Raw genomic sequence first — 14,681 nt, 5'->3', positions numbered from 1 at the left:
TACTTGGCAGAAAAGCCTGGGAAAATATAATATATAATAGAGAACCTTGATGACAGATATAATCTCTGTTCTTCAGATTGTTTCTTCATATCTCATACCTCATATTTTGTATTATAGTTATTTTGTATATATTTATTCAGCTTATACTATAGCTACTTTATAGGTATTTATCCATTTTCTATTTATGTTACATGTTTTAATATGTCATTGTTGCTTCTCCCATTGGAATATAAGCTTGGGCAGTTTTATTCTTTGTTACTTGTATCTTCAACACTCAGCAGAGTGCCTCAAACATATCTATTAAAGGCATAAATTGAATTGATAATAACTAGGAAAATCCTAATTTTGATACAAGCGGGGGTATCTTTATTGGGTATGTGATGAAGGGTAAGACCTTCCTCAAGGAAGTTTAGATCCTGTGATAGCCAGTGTTCTGGAAATAATTTTACCCTTCACATTGAGGTGGGTACATTTGTTTCTTGCCATCCTCGAGGATTTTCCTTAACTTCATAGTTAAGACTATTTGCCCCATTCTAAATACATGCTGTTTCCAAATGGTACAGGAACTGTATTTGCTATTACGCCCCCTATGATCCCAATCCCACCCATTCTCAACTGCTTTTCCTCACTGATGGAACTTTATCAAGCGAAAGGGAAAAGCCAGGGCACTAATGTGTAAAATTGAAGCATTCACAACCTCAAGATTGTTTGACCTCCTTTTGAAGTGGATTACATTTAGCCACTTTGGAGCTTTTACAACAAGCTTTTAAGGGGCCCAGTAGCAATTATGGTTTACCGCTGTTTGAATGCACTGACCTTCGTCTCTTATTTTGTTTAAAAAAAATCCATCTCAGCTGCAGCCTGTGGCTTTTAAGTATATAAATCCCAGAAAGACAATGCTTATTTAGGAAAGCATTCAGAAAAGCCGTGTGCTCTGAATCACCTTAGGGAACTTTTTATTTGGAAAATTGAGGCATCCCTGGACCCATTAAATGGGTTTAATAAATAGGGCAGCTTCTGTGAGTCGGAGTCAATTTTGAGTCAGGTCCAAACAGCCTTGAAATTGAGTAGACCACTGGGTTTTTTTTTCTGCCAGACCACTGTCTTCATTGGAAACTGGCAAAATGGGTAGAATTCATCTTACTGCTCACCTTTCACCCAAAGTGAGCCAAGTCCATCTTTAAAGGGCTCAATTTGCAAAAAGGATTTTTTCTTTCCTCAGAGCACACTTAGCACTGTGTGCCTCTAATGGACTCACTTTTCCCCCCTGATTTTTAAAAACATTTCTCTCTGCTTCCTATTCCTCTTATTCATTTGAGGCTCTGAAGGAAAGGAACAGAGTATCATCTATCTGTGTAGCTCCTCCAGCACCTCCTCCTGTGCTGTGTATGTAAGAAATGATCAAGGCATATTTGCTGAATGTAAATAAAACTCGACTTCTCTTTCTGAAAGAATCAAGTTGACAAATATTTATTAAGCAGCTACTATATGCCAACCATCATACTATGTTCTGGGGATAAAGAGAAGGCAAAAACAACAAAAACACCACCACCACTCTGTTCTCAAGGACCTTCCATTCTAATGGAACAAACAACCTGCAAACAAATATGTATAAACAAGGGGAGGAGGAGAAGGGAATGAGCACTTAAGGGAGTACCTACTATGTGCCAGCCATTATGCTTTATAGACATCTCATTTTGATTCTCATAACAATTCTGGGTGTTAGATACTATTATCAACCCCATTTTATAGTTGAAGAAACAAGGGCAGGCAGATATTAAGTGCCTTTTCCAGAATCATCAAGATAGTAAATTTCTGAGTCCAGATCTAAACCTACGTCTTCTTGATCTCAGGCTCAATGAGATCTCAATCCACTGTGCCACGTAGGTACCTATCATGTGTGTGTGTGTAGACTGAGGGACAGACTGACAAATAGAATGATAGAATGATTGATAGAGAGAAAGATGGATGGGTGGATGTTATCCATCCAACAGACAGAACAATTAGATACATGGATAGATAGATAGAACATGTATTAAAAAAGATGGATGGATGCATGGCTAGATAAACAGATGGAGGGATAGAGAACAATAGATTGATGGATGGATAGATAGATGTATGTACATATATTCACAAAAATATAAAACAAATTGGAAATTATTTTAGAGAGAGAGCACAAGCACTAAAGGAGATCTGGAAAGCTTCTTACAGAAGATAGGATCTGAAAGAATTCTAAAAAAGGAAGAGATGGAGGTAAAGGAGAGAATTTAGCCAGTGAAAAGTCACCAAGCCTGAAGATGGAATGTTGTGTGCAAGAAATGGCAAGGAGGCCAGTGGCATCAGACGAATGGTCTGGTCCAGATAAGTCACCCTGAGACATGGTCTTTGGCTTCACTGTCTAGAATCCATTATCTTGCTCTCTATTCTTCCTAAAACAAAAAGGAGGTTTCTTTGATCCACTCACTTTAACTATTTAATTTCTTCTGCTTCCATGGAACTTTTGGAATCTTGGTTGTGCTGGATCTTTGCAGCCATGACCCCATATCTGCATTAACTGTTGGCCATCGCCCAACTGGCCTAGAGCCTTCCAGTCTTGGCCTTTGTACCTGGCCTATTCCGTTATCACTCAAGAGCCAGCAAAAGATTAATTATAATGTTGCCTTTGTGTGCATTAGAATTGTGCTTTGGAAGCAATTTACTTCCTTACTTACAAAGCACTTACTAAAAGTATTTAATAGCAACAGCTACAACAATAATACATACACACACACATCACACACACACACACGACACACACACACACACACACACACAAGACCCCACCAACAGCTCATATCCTCACTCACCGATTTTCTCCCTCTGATTTATCATTCAGTATCGCTCTAGAAAAGTGTGTCCTATGTATTTTATGCTCTTATCCCCTTCCCCTACTTCTTAGTGCACAAGGAACTCTCTCTCAAGACCATAAGTTAGGAGGGGCTGATCTACATCAACAAAAGATGTTACTACTTTGGAAGTTTCTTATAGCTGATGAATTTGTAAGTCCAGACTCCTCCCTCACCATCTCCTAATACTCCCCTATGTATACCATATACGGAGAATTGTTAACCATTTTTATGCCATGGACCTCTTGAAGCTCAATGATCCTTTTTCAGAATAATGTTTAAAATAAAATAAGATACATAATATCACAAAGGAAATCAATTGTATTAAAAGTTATCAAAACAGTTTTTTTTAAAAAGACTTGAGATGGAAAAATGCCATCCACATCCAGAGAAAGAAATATGGAGACTGAATGTGGTTCAAGGCATAGCATTTTTCACCTTTTTTGGGGGTTATTGTTTGTTTTGTCTTTTTTTTTCTTTCTTGTATTTTTTTCTCTTTTGGTCTAATTTTTCTTGAATAACATGGAAAATATGGAAATACATTTTTTAAAAAAGCTTGGTACGGCAGCTAGATGGCACAGTGGTCCTGAACTCAGAAGGACCTAAGTTTAAATCCAGTCTCAGATAATTGACACTTACTAGCTGGGTGACTGGGAACAAGTCATTTAACCCTTATTGCCTCACTGGACTTGATAACTACTTGACCATATCTAACTGTGGCAAGTCATATGATAACATGTGCTCTGATCTAAATCTGTACACACAGTACCTATGCTGATTCTATATTCATTCATTTAATGTTTTGAATAATTGAATTTTTTGACATTGACCAAAAAGTATTGTCCTTAGCATTTATTTTCAATTAGCAAGCAGCTGTTCTTCAGGTGGAGATTACAATTCTTCTTGCCTCTCCCATTTTAATCCATCCTGCACACTGTTGGCAGATTAATCTTTCCAAATCATTGCTTTCATATCACTTCCCTATAGAAGACTCTACAACAATCCTCTACTGTTTCCCATAACCTTTTCACTCTCACCTTTCCTTTTCAACCTTAATGCCTCCTTCCTTTTGCTAAAACACACCTTTTATTCTAGTCAAGGCGGTTTTCCCACTGCTCATTAAACACACTCACTAGGTTCTCTTGCTTCTCTGCCTTTATTTATGTTCATAGAAACTCAGAATTAACTTTTGAATGGCAATCAATCCAATCTGTCCCTGAACAAAAAGTCAGTCTTTATATAATACAGAATGACCTTAGAAGTACACAGAGTCATAACTAGGAAGAGGTGCCTACATTCCCTATTGCTCCAGGTACCTAAGATGCAGGAGAGGGCTGTGTACTTCATCTCTGCAGTGATCCAGAGCCTTCTAAGTCTTGGTCTTGCTAAAACAGAAGAAGGAGCAGGTGGCATCCTTTTCTAGGTATCTGAAATACGCCATTTCCCCATCCCACCTCATTAAAGAGCAAGGACAGTGTTTTTCTGGTACAACTGGATCAGTGGTCCAGGTTTTATCTCTTATATAAATGCCTCCCTTCTAAAAATATCCAGTTTATCCTGCACATATGTATATGTTCTATCTATTCTATATGTTACATATATGCCATATATAAATGTTATATGTGTGTGTGTTACATATCATCTCCCTCATTGAACTATGAGCTCCTTAAAGGCAAGGGACTATTTGCTTGTTTTTGCCTTTGTTTCCCTGACACTTTATGTAGTGCTTGACACATAGTAGGTGTTTGTTGATTTGCTAACTTGCCACACTACACCCCTTCTTTAAGACCTGGGCCAATTTAACACTTTTTGACTTTTGAGTTAAATCCCATTGCATCCATGAATCCTTTCCTTACTAGTTTATCTCATAAATGTGGTATATACAGTCTCTTCTATGTCAGATGAATTCCAATATCCTCTATAACCCAGAGTGACCTATTATTTGGGGGTAATATGCAGTCACCCTATCTGTAGCCTATAGCATTTGCAAATTATGTTAAATAAGCCGGCACTTAATCATATAGTGCATTGTGCTATATCAGAAACAGTAGGCAATAGGGGGACGGAATGTAAGTATCCATGGAATATAGGAAGTAATGACAACAATGTAATCAGAAACCAGGTAGGCAATGGAAGGAGGTAGGAAAGAGTATCTGAGCATCAGAAATGAGAACACATCTGGAGAACCAACATATCCCTAGAAATAGCCACTGGGAGATCTGCAGATAGTACAGGGGCAGAGTAGTGTATATAACCCTAGAGCTAGGTAAACAGAAAGCAAGAGAGGCCTAGGGGCTGAAGGAATGGAAACAAGGTGAAGAGAAAGAGGATGTGAGTTCCCAAAGACAGAACAAGCCTGGAGGCCGAAAGTCTCCACGGTCACTGGGAGATCTCTGCAGGGTAGAATGGAATATAGAACCATATGGGCCAATAATTACGGTCAAGAGAAACACAGGACTGAAGGAATAAGAGAACAGTGGCTTTCCACTGAACTGAGAAGAGCAATACTGATCCTGAGACCCTTAATAACCTTATTTGCTTTTCCCAAGTGGGTTTAATCTGAAAGCTGGCAGTGATGACTTTAGAATACATTTAGCACTGTGTATTTATTTCTCTGACTGAAGCATCTCCCCAGTATTTCCTTATAAAATTCTTTGTTGTCTGCTGTGGTTCATATAAACTCCTTGTAAATGAGAAGATAAAGAGATAATATTTGCAAAAATGCTTAACTCAGTGTCTGCCACATATAGACACTTAAGAAATGCATATTTCCTTCCTTCCCTAAGTCTTAAGGTAGTGTGTGTGATACACATTAAGCAGAAGCTTAATAAATGTTTGTTGATTGCTTACTTGATCAGCTTAGAAGTGAGCTATTAGCAAAGCTCTTCTCATAACCTACTATCGTTTTTTGCCCACAGATTCTGGCTGTGATTCCATCACGGACACTGAGGCTGAAGACGAGAAGATTCCTCTTCCATCTGAGAATATTTCCTCTCAGAAGAACAGTACCCTGGAGACCACACAGGAGAACCTGATGGTGGTGCAGCCAGACCGAATTCGTTGCGGGGTAAGGACCTTATCACATTCTGCTGAAAGTCTCAGGAAGGGATACTTTCCTTCTTAGCTAGCCCTTCATAGAGTCTTCATTCCAATGTGACTTTGAGAAAGGTGGTGGTAGAATGTTGTTTTCTCCCTTCCACTTTCTGGCTTCTATCAAGACCCAAGTCAAATCCCACTTTCTGCCAGAGGTACTTTTTGTTCTTCCTTCTACCTCCTCTTCTGATAGAGCCTTTCTTCTGAGTGTTATGTCTGCTGTATAGATAAATAGATTGATTGATCAACTGAAAGAAAGAAAGACAGGTGATTAATGGATAGATAACAGAGAGGTGGATGGTTGGATGGATGTCGATAGATAAGATAGATAGAATGTACAGTTATTTGTATGTTATTTCCTCTAATGGATAGATGGATGGATGGATGGTAGACAAACAGGTAGATGAATGGATAGATCAATAGATAAGATAAATAAAATATACATAGTTATTTTGTGTTGTTTCCTCCATTACAATGTAAATTCCTTGAGGGCAAGGACCATATTTTTGTCTGCTTTTGTGTTCCCAGTGCCTAGCATGTGATGTGCAAAATAGGTGATTTCTATTGATTAAATGATAAGATATAACTATGCTAGGGGTAAGGTGGCAGGCTGGCTGGCAGCCAGCACCACTTGTACCAGGAGCAGGCCACTTTATTAGCAATAAAAGTTGACATTTGCTATACCTTCCTTGTGGCCCTGAGATAAAGAACTTTATGGAAAATGGTATACAATAAGCTAAGCTATAATAGTGACTAGAACTGTAGAATTTGCCTTATTAGGGCAGCACACATTGAGAGGGCTGCTTGCTTAGCAGTAAGAAATGAATGAGATTTTGGTATTTTGATGGAAAAACCCAGAAAGCAAAGTGTTCTCCGTAAGGGCTCATAGGTCATGGATACTTAGGAGGAATGGTTACCTCCCAATATTACAAAAGAGGAAAATGAATTCCCAAGTGAGAATCAACTTCACCATAGCCAGTAACAATAATCAGGACTAGAATCGTGGAGGGATCCCTGGTGTAGGGCAACCTCTAGGTGGAGGCACTGAGTTATCAAGCACATCCCCTGAACAGCTTTCTAATTGAAAAATGGATAAGAAAACATGGTACATTTATTTGTCTTCCCCTTAGGTGAACACAACAGTTTATGTTATTGTGAAATGCAAACTGGATAACCAAGTGAAGACAGAAGCTGAATTCTCTCCTCACAACTCCCCTGCAGTACGTGTGCTTGCCAAGCTGGAGAACGAATACACTCTTTCTATAAAAGCCCCCGGTAAGTTGATCTTCTTTAATATTACCAATTTAAACTAATGTTCAGGAAGCAGGATTTCACTAATTTTCTTCTCCCTTAATTCAGCAGGTCAAGAATCCTATAATCAATGATTTAGATGGGTAATTATTATTATTGGTAAGAGCTAAACACACTGTTTAGCATTTTACAATTCAAGACAGTCCATTTCTAGTTTTTGCTTTTACACACGTTTTGTCCGTCTGAAACATATGGTCGGGAACACACTCGCCTCTTTACCTCTGCCTCTTAGAATCCTTAGTGTTCATCTAAGCTCAGCTCATACAAAGTCTTTCCTGGGATTTCTCAGCTTACCAGCCTCCTTTCTTCTAATACTCTGTATTCATTTTGTATCTATTTAGATTTTATTTTATATAGGGTGTCCCACGAGTCTTAGTGCAACTATACTAAGTGACAGTGAAGAGTTTTAAATGCCAAACAGATGAGTTTGTATTTTGTTTTAGTGAAAATAGGGAATTCCACGATCTCTTGGAGCAGGAGAATAGCTAGACCTGTGTTTTTTTTGTTGTTTTTTTTTTTGGGGGGGGTGTTAGGAATATCGCTTTAGCTCCAACTGCAGTAACACAAAGACATCATGTATGTATACATTAGACTCTTCCCCCCCCAAATAGAAGGTAATCTACTTGAGGGCAGGAACTCTTGTTTTAAATCAAAGTCCCTAATATAGAGGATGTATTTTATAAATACATATTGAATTGATGGATGAATCAAGAAACAAATGAATAAATGAACCAGAGTTAAACTTCACAATAATCTAGTGAGATTAATAATTATTATTTTCTATATAAAACCCTAAAAGAAAGCAAGTGACCCTTAGCATCATCCTGATTTTATGAATTGAGCAAATCGAAGCCCAGTTCATTTATATGGCATCTATGGAGATATTAGAGGTAAGCGTCATCTGAAATTTAAAACTGGGTTTCCTGATGCCAAGACCATACTTTTTCTACCTCTTCTCAGGGCTGGTATCATTAGCCCTATTTTACCTGGGAGGAAACTGAAGCTTAGTAAGGTTAAATGACCTGACCTAGAGAGTGACCCCAAAGAAGGAGTAGGTCTCAAATCAGATTCCTGATCCTGAGTTCCAGCACCTTGGTATCTTAAAGGAAAAGGAAGTTCGGATCCCCAAATAACTAGCTTTAGAAATGATCTTGTAGTTTTTTAAAAAGCCTTCTGTAACTTCAGTCTGTAGTGTTAGAAAACCAGCTAGTGGTGTGCTGATAAATGTTTAACAGCTGGCTCTCTGGGGGAAAACAGGCGTGGTACACATGACGAAATTCAAAATTTAACCTGTATTATTCATATGTTGTCTATCACTTTCATACATCTAGACAATCAACAAAAGAATAAATCAAACTCTGATTTGTATTTTTTTTTTTTTGCAAATTTAATATAAACGGCTCTCTTGAGCTGGCATGCCTAGCAACCCAATTCCATCCTTTGAATTGTCCCATGTGGCATATGATAATGGCAGGGAGGGTGAATTGGCAGAGCCCATTTTAGGTAGTACAAACCCATCTAGGAAGGATCAGCCTGAGGGGCAGTGTGGCATCCTACTACATGTGGTCAGGAGATCCCTGAGCCTGCCTCTTGACACTAACAATGTGACCATGGGCATTTTCTCTGAGCCTGTTTTTCCTCATCTGTAAAACTTGGATAATGATAAAATAACTACAATAAAGTGGTTGTATGAATCAGAAAAGAGCATTATGTAAAGCATTTTGTCAAATGCAGCTTAGGGGCACAGTGTCCTGGAGTCAGTAGACCTGAATTTACATATAGACTCGGATTTTTTTGTTTTCATTTATTTATTTGTTTGTTTTTTGCTGAGGTGATTGGGGTTAATTAACTTGCCCAGGGTTATACATCTAGGAAGTGTTAAGTGTCTGAGACCAAATTTGAACTCAGGTCCTTCTAACTTTAGGGCTGGTGCTCTATCTATTGCATCATCTAGCTGCCCCCAGACTCAGATTCTTAATATGTGATCCTAGGCAAGTCACTTGACTATGGTCTACCTCAGTTTCCTCATCTGTAAAATGGAGATTATGTTATCACTTACTTCCCAAAGTTATTGTGAGGATCAAATGAGATAATATTTGTAAAGCACTTAGCACAGTGTTTGGTGCATAGTAATCAGTGTTTAATAAATGTCTATTCCCTTTTTTGGCCCCAACATAATAGTGCAATAGAAATGTCAGATATTATATTATTTAGAGAAGAGGGGCTGTATTCTTTTAGAAGAAATAGTACTTAACACTATAAAACTTAGTTATCTAGGGTTTTTTTCCTTTCTCTTGCCAGCAACCTAAAACCCCAACTTTCTTTCCTAATGAGTTTTAACTAGTGACTTGGCTGTGAGTTTCAGTGAGTTCCTGTATCTTCAAAGCCAAGAACAAAACTAGCAATGAGCTTTCCTGTGTAAGCAAAACTTCTTGTCTGTATTCCCATCACTTCCCAAATTCTCCTTCCAGCTCCAAGCTCATTTCTAAAACCTCAACCCTGAGTTTATGCTGAACTCCAGCTGCTAGACACATTACATAGATCTGACATAAATCACCCCCACTTCATTGATGTCTTTCTTTTTTGCTTAGACTTATCTTCAGGAGATGTTTATCTGAAGGTTTATTCAGGTGACCTCATGGTATGTGAAGCAACTGTCTGCTATTATACTGACATGGAAGAAATTGAGAACTTACTGGTTAGTGCAGCCAATCCCGTGGAGTTCATGTGCCAGGTATAATTATTTAGACAAAATTAAACTTTCAGGGGTGAAGGAGCTAATTAGCAAATGTTCTTTGTTTGGTGGGTCAATGAGACCTCCAAGTTGATTGTCTTCACTTTTATGTGCGTTCAGGCCTTTAAAATTGTGCCCTACAACATCGAGACCCTTGACAAACTTCTAACTGAGTCTCTCAAGAAAAATATTCCTGCAAGTGGGCTGCATCTGTTTGGGATCAATCAACTGGAAGAGGATATGATGATCAGTAAGTATACAGATGAACCCCAGGGAACCAGGGTCATGCAAACTCCAGTCTTGAATCAGTGTACTTATCTGTAAAATGGAGCTAATGATAGCACAATCATTGTGAAGATCAAATGAGAGAATAGTTGTAGTAAGCACTATATAAATGTTACTTATCATTATTATCATTTTAGTCCTTTAATATAAAATTATGATTCTCAGGAGAGAAAATGTGGCATAGTGAACAAAAATCTAGTTTTGAAGCCCCAAAAACCTGGGTTCAGTTTCAACCTCTGACTCATATTTGGCTGTGTGACCTTAAGCAAGCATTTAATCTCTAGTGCTTTAGGCTCTAGCTTCTTAAATTGTGGGTTTTGATCCAACATGGGATCCCATATCTGAATACTGGAGTTGCAAAATTATGATTCATTCTCAGTAAATATTTGATTTGTATGCCTATTTTATATACCTATATATACTCAGAGTCATGTAAAAATTTCTCAGATGAAAAGGGTCACAAGTGAAAAAAATTTTAAGACCACCTGCTTTTAGGTAACTCCTGAAAATTATAAAAGACACCAAGGTGTCAATATGCATTAGGAGAGGAAATTTCTTCAGTTAAAAGTCCCCTATCCCAATGAAGTCACACATCTAATCCCTGGCTTTTAAATTTACAAAATCTTGTAAACTCATAGACTATTTAGAAGGACTTTTATAGATTTCTTTAACTCTATTATTTTAACTGAGAAAACTGAGACTGCATAAAAACAACAAAAATGAGCGTGATTGCTAATTCAGTGTTTCTTTCTGTAATGGGATTCATGCAGTGGTGTTCTTGGTGACTATTTAACAACTGGCTTCCTGGCTGGGAAAATGCATGCAGTGCACACTTTTGGGTTTAATCTGTAGAAGCAGCGTTTTCCTTGTCATATTTGCAAATTAAGACACTCAGCAAAATAATAAATTGAGCCCTAATGTATATCATTTGCTGATTTCCAAAGTGTAAATGTTCTCACTAAAAATTTAACAACCAGTTTTCATGATCTAGTATGAGATGGTTCCAACAAACCCCAGGGTTCATGGTATAACCATGAATAATATGTGGGCATATTTTCAGGAACTTTGCCCTTGGTGGTTATTGTATTGTAATTACATTGTATTATAAAGGATTCCAGATTTGGTCCTTTCCAGAAATGGAAGGACCTTAAATTTGTAGTCAGTCCATGCCCAGGGAGGCTCTGTGATTTACCTAGAATTACATGTGTGGTAAGTTATAGCTTAAGGATTCAGTTCCTCTGCCCCTAAATCTAGGACTTTCCCCACTCTCCATTCTGGCTGTATCTTAATGAACATTGACTCATTAATTCCCATGGTGTTCCTTTTCGGAAAAGGCCATCTCTGTTTCTCAATATGAGGGAATTAAATTAAATACTCAGCGTCACTTAGTGATCCTCAAACTTTTAAAATAGGGGGCCAGTTCACTGTCCCTCAGACTGTTGGAGGGCTGGACTATAGTCTCCGCCCCTCAGCCCATTTGCCATAACCCAGGGGGCCACATAAACGTCCTCAGAGGGCTGTAGTTTGAGAACCCCTGCTTGTGTACAATATACAACTAGATAGAAAAACTAGGAGGCTGACTTCTGGGATCTAACCCACTACATATCACAGTTTTGAAGCTCACTGAAATTTCCAGATAGCACAATATCTTATTCCTAATGATTTCTATAATTGTATTATTTCTGGGAGGCAGTGTAGTATTCTGGAAGGATTGTTGAACTTGGAATCATAAGACCTCAGTTCAAATCTCAGCTGTTCCTTTTCAAAATGAAGGTCCCTTCCAACACAAGGTTCCTGGTTCCTGAGATCTCTTTAGAATGCCGGTTCCTTTTAAGTTAACATTATTTCCCCTGCCAGCAAGGCTATAGTTCCCCAGCAGTGACTGCCTTCATGGCCAATAACTATCTCATCTTTCTCCCTGTGAACTCTGACCAAAAAGTATGAGCAAGTACTGATGGCGTCCCTCCCCTGTTCCTCAGCTGGTACCATTCTCTTACCTTCGGCATTCAACAGGAAGGCCCAGCACCATTACTGTCATCTCTTAGGCTGTTTTCTTCAATGTTTCTTCAGCTCAGCGAGATGAGGAGCTGCCCACCTTGCTTCATTTTGCTGCAAAGTATGGACTGAAAAATCTCACAGCCCTGCTGCTGACCTGCCCTGGAGCGTTGCAAGCCTACAGTGTGGCCAACAAGCACGGTCACTACCCCAACACCATTGCCGAAAAGTACGGCTACAAGGATCTGCGGCAGTTCATTGATGAATATGTGGTAAGGCTGGATTAGGGCATGGGCTTGGAGTTTAGAAGTACAGAGAAAAATGTTTGTCATAAGCTTGCTCCTTTACAATCATGGGAAACCAGTGGAGTGGAGTGTGATGGTCCAGGAATCAAATCAAATCAAAATCTGTTTGATACCAAATTCCTGTATGACCCTGGACAAATCACTTAATGCAAGTAATTTAATAAGAAGTTATCTTGGGGCAGCAAGGTGACACACTGGACAGAGCATTGGCCTTGGAAGGGGCCATGGCAAGAGGACATGAGTCTAAATCCAACCTCAAATACATGACATTTTCTAGCTATAAGACCTTGGGCAAGTCATTTAACCATATTGCCTCAGTTCCCTCATCTGTAAAATGATCTGAAGAAAATGGCAAAAACCACTCCTGTATCTTTGCCAAGAAAACCTCAAAGGGGGTCATAACTGAAAAACTGAAGAAAGAGGTTGGCACACCACTTTACAAGTTTCACTACAACCTTATGAGGTATGTACTATTCAACTCTCTTTTTACAGATGAAGAAATAAAAGTTCAGAGAGTTTAGGTGACTTGCCCAGAGTCACCAGCTAGCAAGTATCTGAGGCTGAATTTGAACTCCTCATCCTTCCTGACTGCAAGTTTAGCTCCTTATCCATGATGTCATGATATAGGAACTCTGAATTATTGGGCAGCCCTAGTAAATTAATGTGCTTAAAGTGCTTTGCAAAGGTTAAAGCTCTACATTAAGCTCTTTATCATTATCGATTTAGCACCTTCATTACCTAAGGGTCTCTTTTACATATAACTTAATATATAAGAATATATTAGTGTTATTAATATATAAGTGTAGCACTGATGGGTATCTTTTTGAGATGTGCTGAACACAAGGTCTTTGTCTTCAATAACATATGAAGCCTCTGTGCTCTCTGACTCTTCTCCGCAGATAGTCCTCTCTTAAGTCAGGTATTCTTGTTTACCTTCCTTCTCTCCAGGCACTTATGTGCCTGACATATAGTGCTTAATAAATACTAATTGATAACCTAACTGATAATTGGTTTCTTGTGTGTGCATGTTTATGCATGCTGACTTACATACCTAGTAGTTATGTCTAGGACTGAGCAGATATGTTGCCAGGGTGCTTTCCACTAATTTATACCTGAGCATAAAGATATAGAAAGCTGTTTCTATAGTAAGATGATTTTTTTCATTTATTTCTGCATAAGAGTGAATTTAAAGATGCCCTTTGAATTTACAGTGAATCTAAATTTGACCCTTTTTTTCATTCCTTCAACTAAGTAGAAGCCTCAATTCAGTTTCTCATCATTTTTTCTTCTGGGACAATTGCAGCCTCTTTACTGGAGCCTCCTTCAGGCCAACTGCTCCTCCATCTAATACAACTTCAAGGCTGCCTGTTAAAACCAGCTTGCCTATACACTGTCTCTACCTTCCTAAGGATTTTGCAAGGATCATTCGCTAATAGAGCAAATCCAAACATTTGACCACCATCCCCAAGTACTTGGAAACAGAGTCAGTATTATTCTCAAATTAATCACTGTGCATAGTGGGAAAGTAGCCATTTTTCTAGCTAGGAAAAAAATTGGGTTCCAGTCTTGGTTCATGGTTTGGTTCCATGCAAGTCATGTTATTTTTCTCTCCTGCTCTTTCAACAATCACTTTCACTTCTCCTCTTCTCCACCTCCATACATAACATTTATTTTTAAACTTATATGTACACACATTTTCTTTGTACATATCAATCAAGCAATAAACATTTATTAAGAGCCTACTATGTGTCAGGGAGAACAGCTTGCCCAGCCTAGAGTCAGAAAAACTCATCTTCCTGAGTTTAAATTACTTAACTCTATTAGCCTCTGTTTCCTCATCTGTAATAGGAACTAGAGAAGGAAATAGCAAACCATTCAGTGTCTTTGCTAAGAAAACCCCAAATGGGTAAGGCACTAGTAAAACAATTGAATAACAGTAACAGCATATGATATGGTAGAGTGCCTGGTACCTAGTAGGCAATTAATGTCTATGGAATTGAATTGTTGAGCCAAAGCCAAAGCCGGAAGAACAATTAAGCCAATCTCTGTATTGCCTATTGAGTGTTGGCTTGA

The 14,681-nt window shown here is 38.5% G+C and overlaps 1 protein-coding gene across 3 annotated transcripts in view; it reads left to right on the top strand.

Annotated features, from left to right (window-relative positions):
* PIK3AP1 (phosphoinositide-3-kinase adaptor protein 1) overlaps positions 1–14,681 on the top strand; it is a 135,824-nt gene that overhangs the window by 68,077 nt on the left and 53,066 nt on the right. For all 3 annotated transcript variants that reach the window (XM_074295956.1, XM_074295958.1, XM_074295957.1), the window contains exons 3-7: positions 5,804–5,952; positions 7,109–7,253; positions 9,881–10,023; positions 10,144–10,273; positions 12,379–12,575. In XM_074295956.1, the coding sequence (XP_074152057.1) occupies positions 5,804–5,952; positions 7,109–7,253; positions 9,881–10,023; positions 10,144–10,273; positions 12,379–12,575 (764 nt within the window). The remainder of the gene's footprint in view (positions 1–5,803; positions 5,953–7,108; positions 7,254–9,880; positions 10,024–10,143; positions 10,274–12,378; positions 12,576–14,681) is intronic.

Source organism: Sminthopsis crassicaudata, chromosome 2 (assembly GCF_048593235.1).
Source record: "Sminthopsis crassicaudata isolate SCR6 chromosome 2, ASM4859323v1, whole genome shotgun sequence".
NCBI classification, from domain to species: domain Eukaryota; kingdom Metazoa; phylum Chordata; class Mammalia; order Dasyuromorphia; family Dasyuridae; genus Sminthopsis; species Sminthopsis crassicaudata.
The sequence above is the reverse complement of the archived record's forward strand: the minus strand, read 5'-3'. Positions and strand labels throughout refer to the sequence as shown.